Below are 18,724 nucleotides of genomic sequence, written 5' to 3'. Positions count from 1 at the left end.
ATACATTTGGGGATTTTCTAGCTATCTTTCTGTTATCAATTTCTAGTTTAATTCCATTGTGGTCTGAGAACAGATATTCTATGATTTCTACCATTTTAAACTTGTCAATCAAGTATTGTTTTACGACCAGGAATGTGGTCTAATTTGGTGAATGTTCCATGTGAGCTTGAGAAGAATGTATTTTCTGCTTTTGCTGGATGAAGAAGTCTATAGATGTCCAGCTATGTCCAATTATGTTGATTGATGGTGCTGTTGAGTTCCACTATGTCCTCAGTGATTTTCTGCTAGCTGGATCTGTCCATTTCTGATACAGAGGTGTTGAAGTCTTCAACTGTAATAGTAGTTATTTCTCCTTCGCCTTGTAGTTTTACTACTTTTTGCCTTATGTATTTTGATGCTCCATTGTTAGGCACATACACTCTATAAATCATTATATTTTCTTGGAGAATGACCCCTTTATCACTATTCCTGATAATCTGCCTTGCCCTGAAGTCTGTCCTGTCTGAAATTATTATAGCTACTCCCACTTTCCTTTGGTAGTGTGAACATGGTATATCTTTCTCTAACCCTCTCACTTTTAATCTGTATGTGTCTTTCACATTTAAAGTGAAGTTTCTTATAGATAACAAATGGTTGGTTCTTCTTTTTTTATCAACTCTGACAATCTCTGTCTCTTAATTGGTGAATCTGGAGCACTCATGTTTATGATTATTGATAAAGTTGGATACCTACCATATTTGTTTACTGTTTTCTATTCATTGCCCTTGTTTTCTTTCCTATAAGTATAAATAAGCATACACATACACACACATATACACACACATAAGCATACATAATTGAATACATTGTCACTATTATTTTAAACAGACTATTCGTTTCTCTTTCTTCTTCTCCTGGTATTCCCATTACACGTATGTTATGCCTTTTGCAGTTATCCCGCAGTTCTTGGATGTTCCATATTTTTTTAGTCTTGATTCTCTTTGCTTTTTAGTTTCGGAAGTTTCTACTGATATATCCTCAAGCTGAGAGATTCTTTCCTCAGCCCTGTCCAGCCTATCAATGAGCCAATCAAAAGCATTCTTCATCTCCATTATAGTATTTTTTATCTCTAGCATTTTTTAATTTCTTTTTAGAAATTCCATCTCTATGCTTATATTACCCATCTGTTCTTGCATGTTGTCTACTTTTTCTGTCACAGTACACAGCATATTAATCATAACTATTTTAAATTCATGGTCTGATAATTCCAAAATCCCTCCATATCTGAGTCTGGTTCTGATTCTTGCTGTCTCTTCAAACTGTTGTTGTGGGGGTTCTTTGGTTTTTTGCTTGTTTGTTTTGCCATTTAGCATACCTTCTAGTTTTTTGCTGAAAGTTGTATGTGATGTACTAGGTAAAAGGAACTCCAATAAACAGGCCTTTAGTAATGTGGTAAGATAGATGTTGGAGGAAGGAAAGACTTCTACGGCCCTATGATTATGTCTCAGTCATTCAGTAAGCCTGTGGCCATGGGCTGTGAACTTCACAAGTTCCTATGGGATTTTCTCCAGCTTTAGGTAGAACTAAATGGTTGCAGGGGACTGGAGTTGGGTATTTCTCTTTCCTCCCACTGGAAGGTCAAAGGAGGATTAGAGTTGGTATTCCCTTTCCCTACACCCAAGGCTAAAGCTGTCCAGAACTCGGTATTTCCCTTCCCCAAAGCCAATGATAAAACCTCATTGGTTAGGCTCTGGTAAAATCATTTCTCTTGAAGACAAGCCTTGTTAAGAATAGAATGCTCTACGAAATAAGTCAATCAGAGAAAGACATGTATCATATGACCTCACTGATATGAGGAATTCTTAATTGCAGGAAACAAACTGAGGGTTGCTAGAGTGGTGGGGGGTGGGAGGAATGGGGTGGCTGGGTGATAGACACTGGGGAGGGTATGTGCTATGGTGAGCGCTGTGAATTGTGCAAGACTATTGAATCACAGATCTGTACCTCTGAAACAAATAATACATTATATGTTAAAAAAAAAAAAAAAGAAGGAGAAGATAGCAGGAGGGGAAGAATGAAGGGGGGGAATGGGAGGGGGAGTTGAACCAAGAGAGACGATGGACTCTTAAAAACAAACAGGGTTCTAGAGGGGAGCAGGGTGGGAGGATGGATTAGCCTGGTGATGGGTATTAAAGAGGGCACGTTCTGCATGGAGCACTGGGTGTTATATGCAAACAATGAATCATGGAACACTACATCAAAAACAAATGATGTAATGTATGGTGATTAACATAAAATAATAAAAAAAATTTAAATTAAAAAAAAGAATAGAATGCTCTAGTATATTTCAAAATGGCTACTTTCCCCCTCTCTCAATGAAAGCCTGAGGGTATTTTTCTCCAATACTCACTGTGAGAACCTGGTAGAGCTCCAAAAGGTAAAACTCACAAAAATATGGGGGCAACCCCTGGAACTTTTAACTCTCAGACTTGTCCCATCGAGCCTCCAGCAATTTGTCAATTACAGTCTCGTTTTCTACCCAGGCACTAGTTTCCATGTAGGTGTCTGCTCTAGTAAGCAGTGATTCTCTGTATCTGTATGTCTGTCTCTCCAATTTTGGGGCAACCATTTGCCCTATGACTTCACTTCTCTGATGGATCTAAGAAGAGTTGTCGATTTTTCAGTTTGTTCAGCTTTTTACTTCTTGTTAGGATGGAGTGAAGCCTTCCAAACTCTTTCCATGCCAGACCAGAAACCAGAAGGTATTACATTGATTTTTAAATGTATTGTTTTTCCTAAGTAGGCTCCATTCCCAGCATGGAGCCCAGTGCAGGGCTTGAATTCACCACCCTGAGATCAAGACCTGAGCTGAGATCAAAAGTCGGATGCTTAACCAACTGAGCCACTCAGATGCCCCAATTCTTAAATGTATTTTTAAGTTATTTATAAACATAGGATTTTGGCACCAAAATTATTAGTAGCATGTTACACACAAAACCACAGTAACAGACTACTTCATTTTAAATATATCTAAATCTATAGTACTGCTGAACAGACTATAATATATTGAAACTATGGTTGTATTTATTTGCAGGTTCTAATTTGAGAATTTTTACTGTAAAGTACTATTTTACAATACACATATATTTAAACTAAATACTAACAATATAGTAGTAGGATGTATTGTTTTCTTATATATATGACAAGTTAATTATATATTTATTATAAAGTAACATTCACAGGGATGATTTTTTAAAGATTACAACACAATAAAATTTTTCAAAAAATATGGAACCATGTTAAATCAGCTCACTTTCACTGTAATATGTAATCAATAAATTGTAGCAATAATTATTAATCCATATCTTACTATTAATTTCATTTATATGTCTTTGTCCTATACTACTTCAATTCTTAAATAGAATGAACTATGGGAGGGGCACCTGGGTGGCTCAGTCGGTTAAGTGTCTGCCGTTGGCTCAGGTCATGATCCCAGGGTCCTGGGATCAAGTCCCGCATCCCGCTTCTCCCTCTCCCTCTGCCTGCCACTCCCCCTGCTTGTGCGCTGTCAAATAAATAAAATCTTTTAAAAAAATGAACTACGGGAAATGAAGGAAGAGAAATATTAGTTTTGTCATTTTGAAAATGGTATATATATGGAATCATACAATATATAAGTATTTGAGAGTGGTTTTTTTTCACTCAGGATAATGACCTTCATGCAATCATCCCAGCAGATGTGTATTTCAACAGTTCATTCCTTTTTATTGATGAGTAATATCACATGGTATTAATGTACCACATTTTAACTGTTCACTTATTGTAAGATATTTTGGTTGCTTCCATATTGGGGCTATTACAAAGAAAGTTTTCTAACAGGTGTATAGTGATATCTCTGTGATCTTATTTTGCATTTCTCTAATGACTAGTGATGCTGAACATCTTTTCATGTGCTAATTTGCCATAATTTCATTTGGTGAAATGGTTTTTCATATCCTTTGGTAATTTTCTAGTTGGATTGTTTGGGTTTTAATGTTGAGTTTCAAGAATTCTATATAAATTCTAAATGAGTTTTTTGTAATATATGTAATTTGCAAATAATTTCTCCCAGTCTGTAGCTTTTCAGCCTTTTAATAGGCTTCTTGCAGACCAAAAGTTTTTAATCTTGATAGTCTGTCAATTTCTCCTTTTATAGATCATGCTTACAGCATGATGTCTAAAACTTATATAAACCAAGGCTTAAGTCCTAAAGATTTTCCTGTGTTTACTTCTAAAAGTTTTATGTTTTGCATTTAAATGTGTGATCCATTTTGAGCTAATTTTTGTATAGGTGTGAGATACAGGCCAAGGGTTTGAGGTTTGGGGTTTTTGTTCTGTTTTGTTTTGTCTGGCAATGGATATCCAATTGCTTCCGCACTGTTAAAAAGACTATCCTTCCTACATTGAACTGCTTTTGCACCTTTGTCAAAAGTCAGCTGGCCATACATTCTCTATTCTGTCCCACTGATTTATGTGTCTCTCTATACACCAATACAACACAGTCTTGACTGTTGTAGCTATGCAACTCCTGAAATCAAGTGATTATACCCACTTTGTTCTTTTTACAAAATTGTTTCAGCTATTATAGTTCCTATACCTTCCCATATAAATTTTTTAATAATCTCACCTACACCAACACACACACACACAAAAACTTCCCTGAGAATCTGATAGGAATTGTGTTAAAATTGTTTATCAATTATGACTGTAAAGGGTACCGTATTTTTAATTCCAGTTTCTATGTATTCACTGTTAGTATGCAGAAATATATTTTTGTATGCTGATTTTATATCTTGCAACCTTGCTGAATTCACTTACTAGTTCTGATTTTTTGGTAGATTCCAATGGTTTTATATGTGTAAACCATTATGTCATTTTCAAATACAGTTGTATTTCTTCCTTTCCAATCCATATGCCTTTTATTTCCTTATCTTCTTGAATAGCACTTTCTAGAACTTCTGATACTATGTTTAATAGAAGTGCTAAGAATCTGCCTTGTTCCTGATCTTCAGGGGTAAAGCATCCAGTCATTCACCATGAAGTATGCCATTAGCTGTAAGTTTTCTGTAGCTATTCTTTACCAAGTTGAAGAAGTTCCCCTCTATTCCTAGTTTTTAGAGAGATTTCTTTTTTCATGAACTGGTGTTGAGTTTTTTAAATACTTTCTGCATCAATTGCTACAATCATGTGATTTTTCTTCTTTATCCTGTTACTGTAGTTGGATTACACTGATTTTCTTTTTTTTTATTTCAATTCAATTAGCCAACATATAGTACATCATTAGTTTCAGATGCAGTGTTCAGTAATTCATCAGTTGCATATAACATCTAGTGCTCATCACATCACATGCCCTCCTTAATGCCCACACTGATTGATTTTCAAACACTATACCAACTTTGCATTCCTGGAATCAACCCTACTCAGTCACAGTACATAATTCCTTTTAGATACTGCTGATTTCTATTTGCTAATATTTTGAGGATTTTTGTATCTACATTCATGAGAAATACTGACCTGTAATTTTTTTTTTTTTTTTGTACTATCTGATTTTGTTATTAGGACAATACTGACCTAGTAAAATGAACTGGGAACTATTTCATCTTCTATTTTCTGGAAAAGAATATGCAGAATTGGTGTTAATTCTTTAAAAATTTCATAAAATTCCCCAGTAAAACCATTTGAGCCTCAATATTTCATTTTAGGAATATTTTAATTGTAAATACAGTGCCCTTAATAATAATAATAACCCCTTCATAGGGCTATTCAAATTATCCACTTCATACTGGATGATAGTCTACACTCTTCTACAAATTGGTCCATTTCATCTAAATCACCAAATTCATATGTATAGGGTTGTCTGTACTATTCCTTTGTTATCTTTTTGATATCTGCAATACTACCCTATTTTATTACTGACAAAGTAATTTGTGTCTTTTCATTTATTTTTCTGTCAGTCTTGCTAGAGGTTTATCAATTTTACTTATCTTTGCAAAGAACCAACTTTGTGTTTCACTGATTCTTCTCTATGGTTTTTATTTGCAATTTCACTGATCACTACTCTTACCTTTATTTCCTTCTGCTTGCTTAAGATTTGTTTTGCTCTTTTTCAGTTTCTTGGAGTGGAAGCTTAGAGTTTTTATTGATTTGGGACTTTTCTTCTTTTCTAACGCAAGCATTTAGTGCTATAAAAATTTCTGTCAGCATGCTTTGGCTGTGTCCCATCAATTTTTTATTTCCCATCAATTTTGATATGTTCTTTTGTATTCATTCAACTATATATTCAACAAACTGATGTCTGGTATATACATATCTAGGACTGTGTGTTCTTGGTGGATTGACTCTTATCATCATATAATGTTCCTCTCTGGCTCTTAACATTTTCTTTACTCTGGAGCCTCCTTTATGTTTTCTGTTTGTTCTCTGTTTTTTGTGTTTTCTTTTGCCTGCCCCACTGTGGGTTACTTTAACATTTTTTAGAATTCCATTTTCTTTATCTATAGTGTTTTTTTAGTATATCTCTTTATCTCTTTTTATAGCTTTTTCAGTGTTTGCTCTAGTTATTATATTTACATAAGACCACCATCTCCTGGTGTCATCATTTTACCATTTCAAATGAAGTGTAGAAAACTTATCTCTCTTTATATCCTTTTACAACTCCCTCATTTATAACATAATTGTCTTAAATATTTTCTCTACATACATTTAGAAATAGGTCAGTTACAATTTTTTTTTTAAGATTTTTTATTTATTTGAGAGAGAGAATGAGAGACAGAGAGCACGAGAGGGAAGAGGGTCAGAAGGAGAAGGAGACTCCCTGCTGAGCAGGGAGCCTGATGTGGGACTCGATCCCAGGACTCAAGGATCATGACCTGAGCCAAAGGCAGTCGCTTAACCAACTGAGCCACCCAGGCGCCCAGTTATAATTTTTGTTCAACCATAAAACATAATTTAGAACACTCAGGAGGAAAAAAAGTATTTACTCATATTTTACCCTTTTCATTGTTCATTCTTCCTTCCGAATGTTCTAAGATTCCTACTTTCAGTATTTCCTTTGTGTTTAGAGAACTTACTTTAGCTATTCTTTTAGGATAAATTAACTAGTGGCAAATTCTCATAGTGTTCATTCATCTGAGAATGGCTTGATTTCCCTTTCATTTTTGAAGAATATTTTCACAGGATATAGAATTCTGGGTTGACACAATTCTTTTCTTTCAGGACTTAAAAAATGGTGTGCCACTTTTTATGGACTCAATGGTTTGTGATGAGAAGTCCACTGTCATTCAAACTGTTTTTCTTCTATAGGTAAAGCATCGTTTCCCTTGTACCACTTTCAAATTTTTTTCTTTGTCTCATTTTTAAGAAATTTGACTATGAGATGCCTTGCCATGGACTGCTTTGGATTTACCCTTTTTTGGATTCACCTTCTTGAATCTGTAGGTTTATGTCTGGCCATTATCTCTTCAAATACTTTTCAGCTTCACTCTCCTTCTCCTCTTCATCTAGGACCCTAATGACACCCAAGTTAGAACTTTTGATTTAGTCTCATAGGTTCCTGTCTCTGTTTACTTTCCCCCACTTTATTTTCTCTTTAGATTGGGTAATTTCTATTGTCCTATCTTCAAATTCACTATTTCCTCTGTCTTATCATTCCATTGTTGAGCCCACTGAGGTTTGTTTTTGCCTCTCTCTCTTATTGTATTTTTCAGTTCTACAGCTGCCATTTGGTTTTTTTTTTATATCTTCTATTTCTTTGTTGAGACTTTCTATTTTTTGTTTGTTTCATATGTGTAACTGCTCACTGAAACATTTTTATGATGGCTGTTTTAAACCTTGACAGATAGCTTTAACATCTGTGTCATCTCAGTGTTGGTATCAGTTGATTATCTTTTCTCAATGATGTTCTTTTTTTTTTTTAAGATTTTATTTATTTATTTGAGAGAGAGTGAGGGAGAGAGAGAGAGCATGAGCTGGGGGAGATGGAGAGGGAGAAGCAGACTCCCTACTGAGCAGGGAGCCTGATGTGGGGCTCGATCCCAGGACCCTGAGATCATGACCTGAGCCAAAGGCAGATGCTTAACTGACTAAGCCACAGAGGTGCCCCAATTCTCAATGATTTTCTACAGAAACCTGGATATTTTGGGTATTATAAGATGCTGCATCTTGTAAAAAAATTTTATTTCAGCATTCCTTCTCTGACATGATTCTGATGGAGGAAAGAGATCATTAGTCTGCTTCTCCCAGGTAGAGGTGCAAGTTCAGGTTCCCCTTTTGGCCTTCAGTGATATCTGGGGGAGGAAAATGGGACTCCTAGTTAACTGCTGGATAGAAGTAGGAGTTCAGGCCTCTGCTGATACCACCCTGGCTGTGAAGAACAGAGGTGCTTCATTACTGCTCCTCATGGAGCCTTCACTTTACACCATGTGGGAGGTAGCTTCATTACCACTGGGTAGTGGTCAAATCCTAAATCTCTAGCAGGCCTCCTCTAACACTACCTCAGTGGGGAAAGGATGGGGAGCCTCTTTACCACCAGCTGGGGCTAAAAGTCCAGGCTCCCAAGTAGTCACAACTGATATGTGTCATTTCTGCCCAGTGGGGATATAAGTTCCAGATCCCCCCACTTGGCCATTTCTGACACCATCCTAATAAAAGGGATGCAGCACCTCTTGCAGTCTTGCAAGGATGAAAGTATAGGCACCTCACATGGCCTTTGCGATTGCAGTGCAGTAGTGCCAAAGTTTTTCTATGGTGTTGGCTGGAGTAGGGTGGTTACTGTCTAAGTTTTCTGTCTAACTAAGCTGCCCATTTCATAGTCCTTTGGCTAGAGAGAGCAGGGTTTTGTTAAATTTGCTTTTTGTCTATTCCTGTTAGCTTTGCTGAGTTGCTCATTTCTCCAACATCCAGTCTGTGAGGAAAAGAAAGTACAGGGAATTTACCACTACACAGTCATTGGATCCCAATGTCATTAGCCAGTCTTCCTTCTACTCTCTAGTTTCCAGTCTTCCTATTGTTTGTTTTCTGTATAACATCCAGAGTTTTAGTTATACTTAGCAGAAAAAAACATGGAAAAGGATCTCTTTCTATAAGCAATTCCATCTTTCTACAAGCAAAAGTGCAACACTTGTAATTTGATATCATTTAAGTAATATTTTTGCCACACTGTTTAAATAAAGGTCAAATTCCTCTTAATCCAGGGGCGCCGGGGTGGCTCAGTCGTTAAGCGTCTGCCTTCGGCTCAGGTCATGATCCCAGGGTCCTGGGATCGAGCCCCGCATCGGGCTCCCTGCTCGGCGGGAAGCCTGCTTCTCCCTCTCCCACTCCCCCTGCTTGTGTTCCTGCTCTGGCTATCTCTCTCTCTCTGTCAAATAAATAAATAAATAAATAAATCTTTCAAATTCCTCTTAATCCAGTTCAACCCAATGTTCTCTCAATGAGCAAATACCCAAATATTGATGCTTCTGTGTTCCCAATAAGGACACTTTATCTACATATCATCATAGAAAATATTATTTAGGAAACTTAAAAAATAAGTACTTACTTTGTACTTTTTTTGAGAGAGAGAGTATGTGAGTGGGGGACAGGCGGGGCAGAGGGAGAGGGAGAGAGAGAATCCCAAGCAGGCTCCATGCCCGGCAGAGCCCGATGGGGGGCTCGATCATGATGTGAACTGAAATGAGTCAAAAGCTTAACCTACTGAGCCACCCAGGCACCCCTGTACTTATTTTTTGTTTTTTTTTTAAAGACTTTATTTGTTTATTTGACAGAGAGAGACATAGCGAGAGAGGGAACACAAGCACGGGGAGTGGGAGAGGGAGAAGCAGGCTTCCCGCCGAGCAGGGAGCCCGATGCGGGGCTCGATCCCAGGACCCCGGGATCATGACCTGAGCCGAAGGCAGACGCTTAATGACTGAGCCACCCAGGTGCCCTGTACTTATTTTTTAAGGTTCTCTCAACATCTACTCAATTTGAACAATCTACATAAATTTTCTCAAAAATATTTTAGCTAAAATTACATTTTTCCAATAGCAAGTCAAACTAAGAACTCTGCCTGCCAAGCTTGAGATAAAGTTGAAAAGATATCTTGATTACAAAATGCCAAGGCATTTGATGTAATAGTGATTAGTTTTACAAAGTATGTGGCATCTCTTATAACAATGATTTATCAAGCATCCTACTGAAGTTGTTTTTTAAGGAGAATGAATTTGAGCAATCCATTATCTTCACTGATTGACCCTGCAAACACTAGACACATACCCACATGCAGGAGGACTCTGGATACATACAACCCGGAAGAGTTAACTGGACATGAAGGGAACATATCTTGGTATTATTACTCTGCTGTTCAAGTCAGCATCTTCCAAGCCTTTTTTTTTTTTTTTAACTCTTTTTTAAACACACAGGAAGTTGCAAAAATAGTAGAGTCCCATGTACCAGCTTCTCCCAATGGTGATATCTTATATAGCTATAGCACAATATCAAGACCAGGAAACTGCCATTAGTACATAACTATTTATTAGATTATAGACATCTTTATCCTTTCTGTAGGTAAGTTATACAATATTGAACTTTCTCAGAAACTCTCCCTGCATTTGGGCATTCTATTACCAGTCAAATGACCAATCCAGACTTCTAACTCAACTGCAAATTACCTATATATAAACAGTCCTTATACACACAATCATATACACACCCTATATATACATACCTCATGCACACATGCACAAACTTAGGTAGAAACAAGAGCAATCCATCCTTCTCATCAAAGTACTGGCTTTCTAATTTCTACTTTTCCTTGCTATTACTACATGAAGACTATGTGTAAGTGAATGTGAGGGATAACAGAAATCTTTAGAAGTTACCTAATGTAAAAGCCCATCCAGTGCTTGAATTCTTTCTACAACATCCCCACCGATGACCCTTCAGCCTTCAATATCTCTAACGACAAAAAACAAGTAAGTATGATGGAATCCAGTCTGCCTTTGGTCAATCCTAATTCTTAAAAGGTATCCTTAAACATTAGCTAAACTTGAAAACTTGTACTCATTTAGTTCTGGTTGTATCCTTTGGGGATATTAAGAAGCAAATCTTATCCTTCACTACCTTTTTTCCAGGAAAGCCATACACCCTGGTTTGCCTAAGGTGATCATAGTTTGTACCTTTTGATGTGGGCATAATATTCCCTTTTATCCTCAAGATTTGCACAAAACATCATGTAATCACGTTATCCTGGGTAGCCCTCAAAAATCTGAAGTACACACGTTTTTATCAGGTAAACCATACTTCATTTTTTCAGCTATTCTTTGTATATGATTTTGAGGGCCCCTTCACTAGCCTTATCATTCTTGCTTCTAAATGTACACCAGCGTATTTATATTCCAAGAGCCCTAATGCTTAAATTCCTTTTTGCATATATATGTTAATGAAGGATTTTGTTATCCCAGTTGAAGAAGAAAAAGTCATTTATTTCCCTTTGAATACTAGACCAAGATACAGCAATGGAATTATTATTTCTCTGGGTGTCTTGAGCAATGGTACTAGGGAACAGTCTCACATTATACCAGTAGGTGTCACTCTATATATGATATATTTAAAATTATTCAAGTTTCAATTTATTCCTTCAACAAATATTTATCAAGCACCCATTATGTGTCAAGCATAATTCTAGGCACTGAGAATACAGAGAACAAGAAAGACAAGATCTTGTTCTCATGGAGCTTACAGTCTAGATATTGATGAACAGATCTGATTTACTTTCTATTTAAAAGTCTGTAAAATACTATTCCTAGGGACATTTTATTTTCCTAAGTTTATAGACAATAACATTCAAAATAACTCATAAAGAACAAATACTGCAATGAAACAGAATCAGAGAAACTGGTCTGTACAGGCTTAGATTAATATATCCTGTGTATCTGTTAGCCGTTTCAATGTATTCAACACTGTTCTTCCAAAGTTCCAGTTTCTGAAACCCAAATGGAAAAGAATTTATCTTAAAATAATTCAAATTTTTAAAAATCTAGTAATTTTTTTATAAAGAGTGACTCTGTTGTAAATTTTAAAAGATTATTTGCAAAGCTTATTAATTCCCAAATACATATTCCTTATCTCTACTTAGAAAGTTAAATGTCACCTTCTCAACACCTTCTCAGCATATTTCCCAGGTTAACAGAATAAAGACAGTGGCAAATTGTGCCTCAACACAGAATTTAAGAATTCCTCCACTGCTGAAAGTGCTTGTTAGGATAAACCTGTGAGACTCATAGATATTACCAGGACTTCAAGGTGACTTACTCATGATTAGAGCATATCAATGAAAGGTCATGCTTTATCAAAATAAATACATCAAAGAGAGGGAACAGACGCTGTACATCAAAAAAGTGTATTTGCTCATACAGAAATCCAAGAACCTGGGAACTAGTCAGTTCCTATTCTGCTTCCCTGTACTCTCAAATAGAATGTTCTCCAAACTGGAAAAGCTAGGAAAAACATGGTTAAAGAAATGTTTCAGGCTGAAAAGTACTACTGCTTAGAATTCTTTAAGTCAAAATTCAGTTATACGAATTTGAGAAAAATGATACTTATAAGATTTAATAAGACACTGAGAACTTCATGTAATATCCAACCTAACATTCCCTTCGGAATATCGCAAACCATTAGTTCCTGTCTAACTTGCCTGAGATATACTGTTTATGTTTAGTTTTAGCAACAAATCACATGCATATTTTAGAACGTAAGAAGTACTCAATGAACAGTAAATTACAAACGAGCAGTAAGGTGCTTCATAAAAGGTGGTTAATATAAAAAGAAGACCTAAATTTATACCTTAATACTAAATAAAGCATTTTCTTTTACTCTGAAAGGTAAGGTGGTGGTTGATAAATACATTTAAGACATGGTTTACTGTGTATGGTTTTTAAATTACACTTGTAAGCTCTCAGCCAGTATTGTGAATTTTTAGCGTATCTGAGATGTCACCAAATTTGGGGAAACTCAAAAGCAGATATCTCTGTTATCTCTTTATTTTTATTCCAGATACAAAAGTATGTGTGTATAAAGGTGGGGGGTGAGGGTTGGTGTACTAGGAAAAAAAAATGCTTTGGATTCACAAAGATCTAGGTTTGAATTCCAGTACTACCCTAAACTAGCTATGTGACTTCTGGGCAAGTTACTTACCCTGTTCTAACTATCACTTTCCTACCATGATGGGAAAAGCAGGGTTGTGGGAAGGACTAAACAAGTTGTTTTATATGATATGCCTAATAGATGGCCTGATACATAGTAGGTACTCAGTAAATGGTAGTTCTTAGGAGAGTGCCATTTTTCTATTTGATCATTAGATTGACTATACCAGTTAATGCTGAAAATTACTAACAAGTCTTTGTAACTAACAAAAAGTGTATCTTTACCCTGCTCTAACAGGTTTATAAAACCAAACCCTTACTCAACTTGAATGCCAACAAATATGCATCTTCTCCTTTAGCTCAAATATATTTTGCATGACCTTACATGAATTGCTTAGATAAAAGCTTTTTCTCTTCTGCTTTTGTTATTTTAAAGTGCAGATGCATTTGAGTCATTTTCTCCTTTTGTTTCATATCCTTAAGATCCAGAGCTTCAAAGACATAATGTCAGCATGCAGTCGATTTATGACTGAACTCTTGAAGAGACACTGAAGAATTACCTTGTCAATCACCCCAAGGACTCTGAAGGCCTTCAGCTCCTCGGCAGGGCTCCTTAGGTTCCAAGGGGGCCTTGAACTTAGTGATCCTGGAGGCTAATGGAAGATATCAAAGATTATACATCAATCAGGGAGGTACTTGAAGGAAGACTGCCTGCTGAAGCAAATGCCAGGCCAAAGGAAACTAAATTTATCATAAGTCAGAGAATGGAAAGATGAAAGGAGGAAGTTTCTGTTTGTCTGTAATGTAAAATAAAAAAAATAATAAAATCAAAAAGAAAGAAAATCAAAAAGAAAAAGCAAGAAAAAAGTTTCAAGTAAATAAATCATGATAACATTGAAAACAAAATTTTAAAAAGAAAAAATAATAAGCTGGTATAGTTTCTAGACCAGTAATTCAATTCAAAACTGTACAGCTATAATGAAACTTTGTAACAAATGGGAAACTGAGCCAACCATGAATCACAGTCTTATGTTTACCCCAGATGGCTCAAGAGTAATTCAGAGGTGGAATACTAAAAAAACAATGTAATTATCGATAAACTTGGGGAAAGAGGCAACACAAGTCATTCTCTCTTGGCGTGAAACTATAGTCCTTTAATGTTACTTCATAAATATATACTATGTATTTTAAGGGGACTGGCAGATCCAAGGTTAACCAGAAGAACTGTCAATAACAGTGAGAAATTAAGAAACTCCATCATATAACCAATAATTGTTATAACCGAGGTTGTTTAAGCCTAGAAAAGAGATGATTTACAGGAGAAAACAATTTTGTTTTAATATTTGAACATGCGTTATGTGGAAAAACTAGGTCTGTTGGCTACAGAAAAGATCAATGAAAACGGGAAAGGATATTTCAGGATCAGATACGATAAAAGAATAATCCTAACTCCCCAGCCCTTGGTCTTAGTTTTTCCCTATCAGTAAAGTATGACTTTAGTCGAAATAAACTCCAAAGACACCTCCATTTGGCATTTACAACCAGAAGGCAATGTTATATTAATCTGTATAGTAAAATGGTAATGCTGCAAAGGATGACAGGAGACACAATGCCTTTAATGTAGCCTCAAAGCAGACTTGTTTGTTGTCAGAAGTCTATCAGAATATACAGGAAACACTATTCTCCCCATGAATGGAAGATAAATAGCCTGGTTAATGAAATGTCATGATTAACAGTTACTGAGATACCACTTTTGATACTTCAAGTCCTTGTGCAGGCCAGTATCACTAGACACGGAGCTCCCTGAGAACAGAAAATACACCTTAGTCATCTTCATACAGCTCCTAGCGTGTCAGTTGTAAGGAGAGAAGAAAAGACAGGAAGGAGGAAGAGAGGAGGAAAACATGAGAAAGAGGTAACACAGATAAATCAGATGTCATTTACAGCTGGGAAAACTGTCTTTTGTGAAATTTTCTAACAGTAACAATTCTAATCACTTTCAAATTTCTGTTTGTTTCTAGGTTTAGCAAGCAAGGACTAACTTCGGTGTGCCCCAACTTCTTATTGTATTGTTTGCAGTTATTCTACTCCACAACACATTCTGATAATTAAAAATTCATCTTCCGGGACGCCTGGGTGGCTCAGTTGGTTAAGCGTCTGCCTTCGGCTCAGGTCATGATCCCAGGGTCCTGGGATCGAGTCCCGCATCAGGCTCCCTGCTCTGCGGGGAGCCTGCTTCTCCCTCTGCCTCTGCCTCTCTCTCTCTCTGTCTCTCATGAATAAATAAATAAAATCTTTAAAAAAAATAAAAATAAAGAAAAAATAAAAATTCATCTTCCCCTATTCTATTATCAAGGAAGAGTAAGAGCTGCTTGTGATTTTTGGTTAAGAGAAGTGTTGAGGAAAAGTTATAGGGGAAAAGAATACCTCAAATGATAATTTATCCACTACATTTATCTTTAAAAATATGGCCAAATGAGTCTAACATCCCTATCTCCTATTTATTTATTTATTTAAATTTTTTTAAGTAGGCCCCAACCCAGCATGGAGCCCAACACAGGGCTTGAACTCATGACCCTGAAATCATGACCTGAGCTGAGATCAATCAAGAGTTGGACACTTAACTGACTGAGCCACCCGGCATGGAGCCTAATGCAGGGCTTGAACTCCCGACCCTGGGATCAAGACCAGAGCTGAGATCAAAAGTTGGACGCTTAACTGACTGAGCTACCCAGGTGCCCCCTATCTCCCATTTCTACCTTATACCTTCTTACTCACTGATGTCATTGGATCTTTCCGTTTCCAAAATAAGGTTTTGGTTCACTGTAGCAATCTCAACAACAAAGATAGCAAACTGTAAAATCTCTCCTGCACCTTTCAGTGAATACTGATTGCATGCTGACATTATAACTGAAAAGAACAAAAACCATCAAAAAGCAGGATCCCCTAGCTTCAAGAAGTTTACAATTTATTTGGGGAGATAAGCCAAAAACATAAAAAATTAAATGACAACAAAACAGTTTTTAAAAATACAAGACAATAGAGATAAGTCACTAGTTCGTATATGATAAACTGTAGCCTCACAAACAAGTGGAACTAAAAAGGATTTTAAATGCTACGTTGAAATTAGGTTAGGAAAAGGATATTATATATAGGATTGGAAGGAAACTGGCCTGGTGGGGAAAAAATATTCACATTGTAGAACAAAGGAAAATAAAATTATGCACTTAGGATCGGTCACTTTTCACAGGCCTTGAATGCCAGGTCTGGACCATATTCTCCAGAGTTTAGAATACAAATTTTTGTATGAGAAACAACCCAAAGAAAACAGTGATTTAGTAAGGTTACTTCTGTAAAGATGGGAATGGTGAAATTGTAATGAGGAAAGACCAAAGGCAAAGTGATCATTAAAGTTCTCTTTCCACTTTAACCATCTATAAAAGTTTAAGATCAGAGAAATGAACAAAGAAAGATCATGAAATAAAATCATCAATAAAAAATCCTGTATTCCTTATATGCAGCGTTTAAATTGGGCAGAATCCCTATAGATCTATTCCTTTTTTCAGATGGCAAAAGGAAACATAAATCCACAGAATTTTAAGAACAGAAAGAGACAGAGATCAAGTCCAACATTCTCTCTCTCTCTTTTTTTTTTTCAGATGAGAAAACTGAGAAGTGGCAAGGTTAAGCAATCTAAGATGACAAAACTAGATAATAGATAAGAGGGGATTAAATCTTACTTACAAAATAATATAACACTGGGGAAAATCCAGTCAATGCTAAGGGACTGGGGGGGGGCGGGGGAATACAGTGTATTTCTAGGAAACATGGCTGATTTCCTTAATGAAAAAAGTAAAATTTTCACTTATATATATTAACTACTGTAACAAAAGATGCCTAGAGAACCAAGGAACAGTTGTATTCATCTATACCAAAATAAAACACAGGAGGTGGGGGGCGGGGGGATACATGATGGGTCTTATAAGAATGTATAATGATCCAACAATCTTCAAAACCAAAGATGGCAAATATATATCATTCCAGTGCTCAAGCCCTTGGCAGATATCTCTGTTAATCTCACTCTCTTTCTCATAATACAGTGTTCTTGGCAGCCATTACCAGAGGATTAGAGTAAACACACCAATAAAATCTGTTTACTATTTCTGTTCTACATTCTCTAAATGGCTGAGTGACGCTTACCTTTGTTTTTGTTGATTTCTTTAAAGTTGCTGTTTATCCTGCCCATAGTCTTCTTCACTTGATAATAATGCCTGTTCTCACTGAGATCTACCTCCATTCTTACCAATCTGTGAGTGCGGTACTTGTCAAACTTTAACGTGTTTGCACATCATCAGAGGACCTTGTTAAAATGGAGATTCTAATTTGGTCAGTCTGAGAGAGGCTAAGATTCTGCATTTCCAACAAACTAACGGTGATGCTGATGCTGCTGGTCCACCAAGCACATCTGGAATAGGGTTAGCTATCTGTAACCTAAGAGTAAGTTTGGTGGAAGGGTGGGGAGATAGGGTAAAAGCATGAAAAAGCATATCAAGAACCCACACTCTGAAACCTGATGGTTAACTATACTATAGTTTCTGAATTTGGCTTCATCTGTAAATTTTTGGCTTTGCCAAGACTTTCACTGGCACCTTATTAACCCTCCAACCCAGTTTCCTAAGCCTCTCTTAGATCACATTTCAAGGATGTTATACTACTGAGGTAGATTGCCACTGACTGCCATTGCTGCTTGGGCCATTTCTCACTAAGGGTGACACAATACTCATTTTAAAATACTTCCCAGTGTGCCTGGGTGGCTCAGTTGGCTAAGCGACTGCCTTCAGCTCATGTCATGATCCCAGGGTCCCGGGATCGAGTCCTGCATCAGGCTCCCTGCTCAGCAGGGAGTCTGCTTCTCCCTCTGACCCTCCCCATTCTCATGCTCTCTCTCTCTAATAAATAAATAAAATCTTTAAAAAATAAAATAAATTTTAAAAATAAAATAAAATATTTTCTAAAGGAAAATTGAGAAATACCAATAATACCAGTCAACAAAATGCACAACAGAAAAATATTTTCAATATTATAGCAATTGTACCCAAAATCTATAAATATTCAGGAAAGGCATGCATTCTACATATTAATTTTCATTCACACCTTGTTTAAATGCATGACAAAAAATGTATTCACACTTTAGAAACTACACAATCTTTTATGTCCTAAATATAGACCATTTATTGTCTTTTTCTAAATTTCAACGATCTTGGTTTAAAATTCTAGAGCCAAAAAGAGCAAAAAAGCTACTCCAAGTCTTTTCCAGGAAAATCCTCTTTTAATATTAATTCTTAAATCATTCAAAGTCATCTCCAATTAAAAAAAAAAAAAAAAAAGGAAGAGAAAAAAAACTCTGTCTCCGTCAGTTAAGACTTCACCTTTACTGGGGGTGGAGCAAGATGGCAGAGGAGTAGGAGACCTGGATTTCGTCTGGTCTCAGGAATTCAGCTGGATAGGGACCAAACCATTCTGAACACCTACAAACTCAACAGGAGATCGAAGAAAAGAATACCAACAACTCTCTGAACAGAAAAGCG

The 18,724-nt window shown here is 36.4% G+C and overlaps 1 protein-coding gene across 7 annotated transcripts in view; it reads right to left on the bottom strand.

Annotated features, from left to right (window-relative positions):
- Positions 1-18,724, bottom strand: part of RPS6KC1 (ribosomal protein S6 kinase C1) — a 198,296-nt gene that overhangs the window by 74,548 nt on the left and 105,024 nt on the right. For 6 of the 7 annotated variants that reach the window (XM_035010534.1, XM_035010535.1, XM_035010538.1 and 3 more), the window contains one exon: positions 13,697-13,789. The exons of the other annotated variant lie outside the window; for it this stretch is intronic. In XM_035010534.1, coding sequence (XP_034866425.1) covers positions 13,697-13,789 — 93 coding nt within the window. The remainder of the gene's footprint in view (positions 1-13,696; positions 13,790-18,724) is intronic. 7 annotated transcript variants of the gene reach the window in all.

The sequence above is a fragment of the Mirounga leonina genome, unplaced genomic scaffold (genome assembly GCF_011800145.1).
Source record: "Mirounga leonina isolate KUSES-001 unplaced genomic scaffold, KU_Mleo_1.0 Mir_154, whole genome shotgun sequence".
NCBI lineage: Eukaryota > Metazoa > Chordata > Mammalia > Carnivora > Phocidae > Mirounga > Mirounga leonina.
The sequence above is the reverse complement of the archived record's forward strand: the minus strand, read 5'-3'. Positions and strand labels throughout refer to the sequence as shown.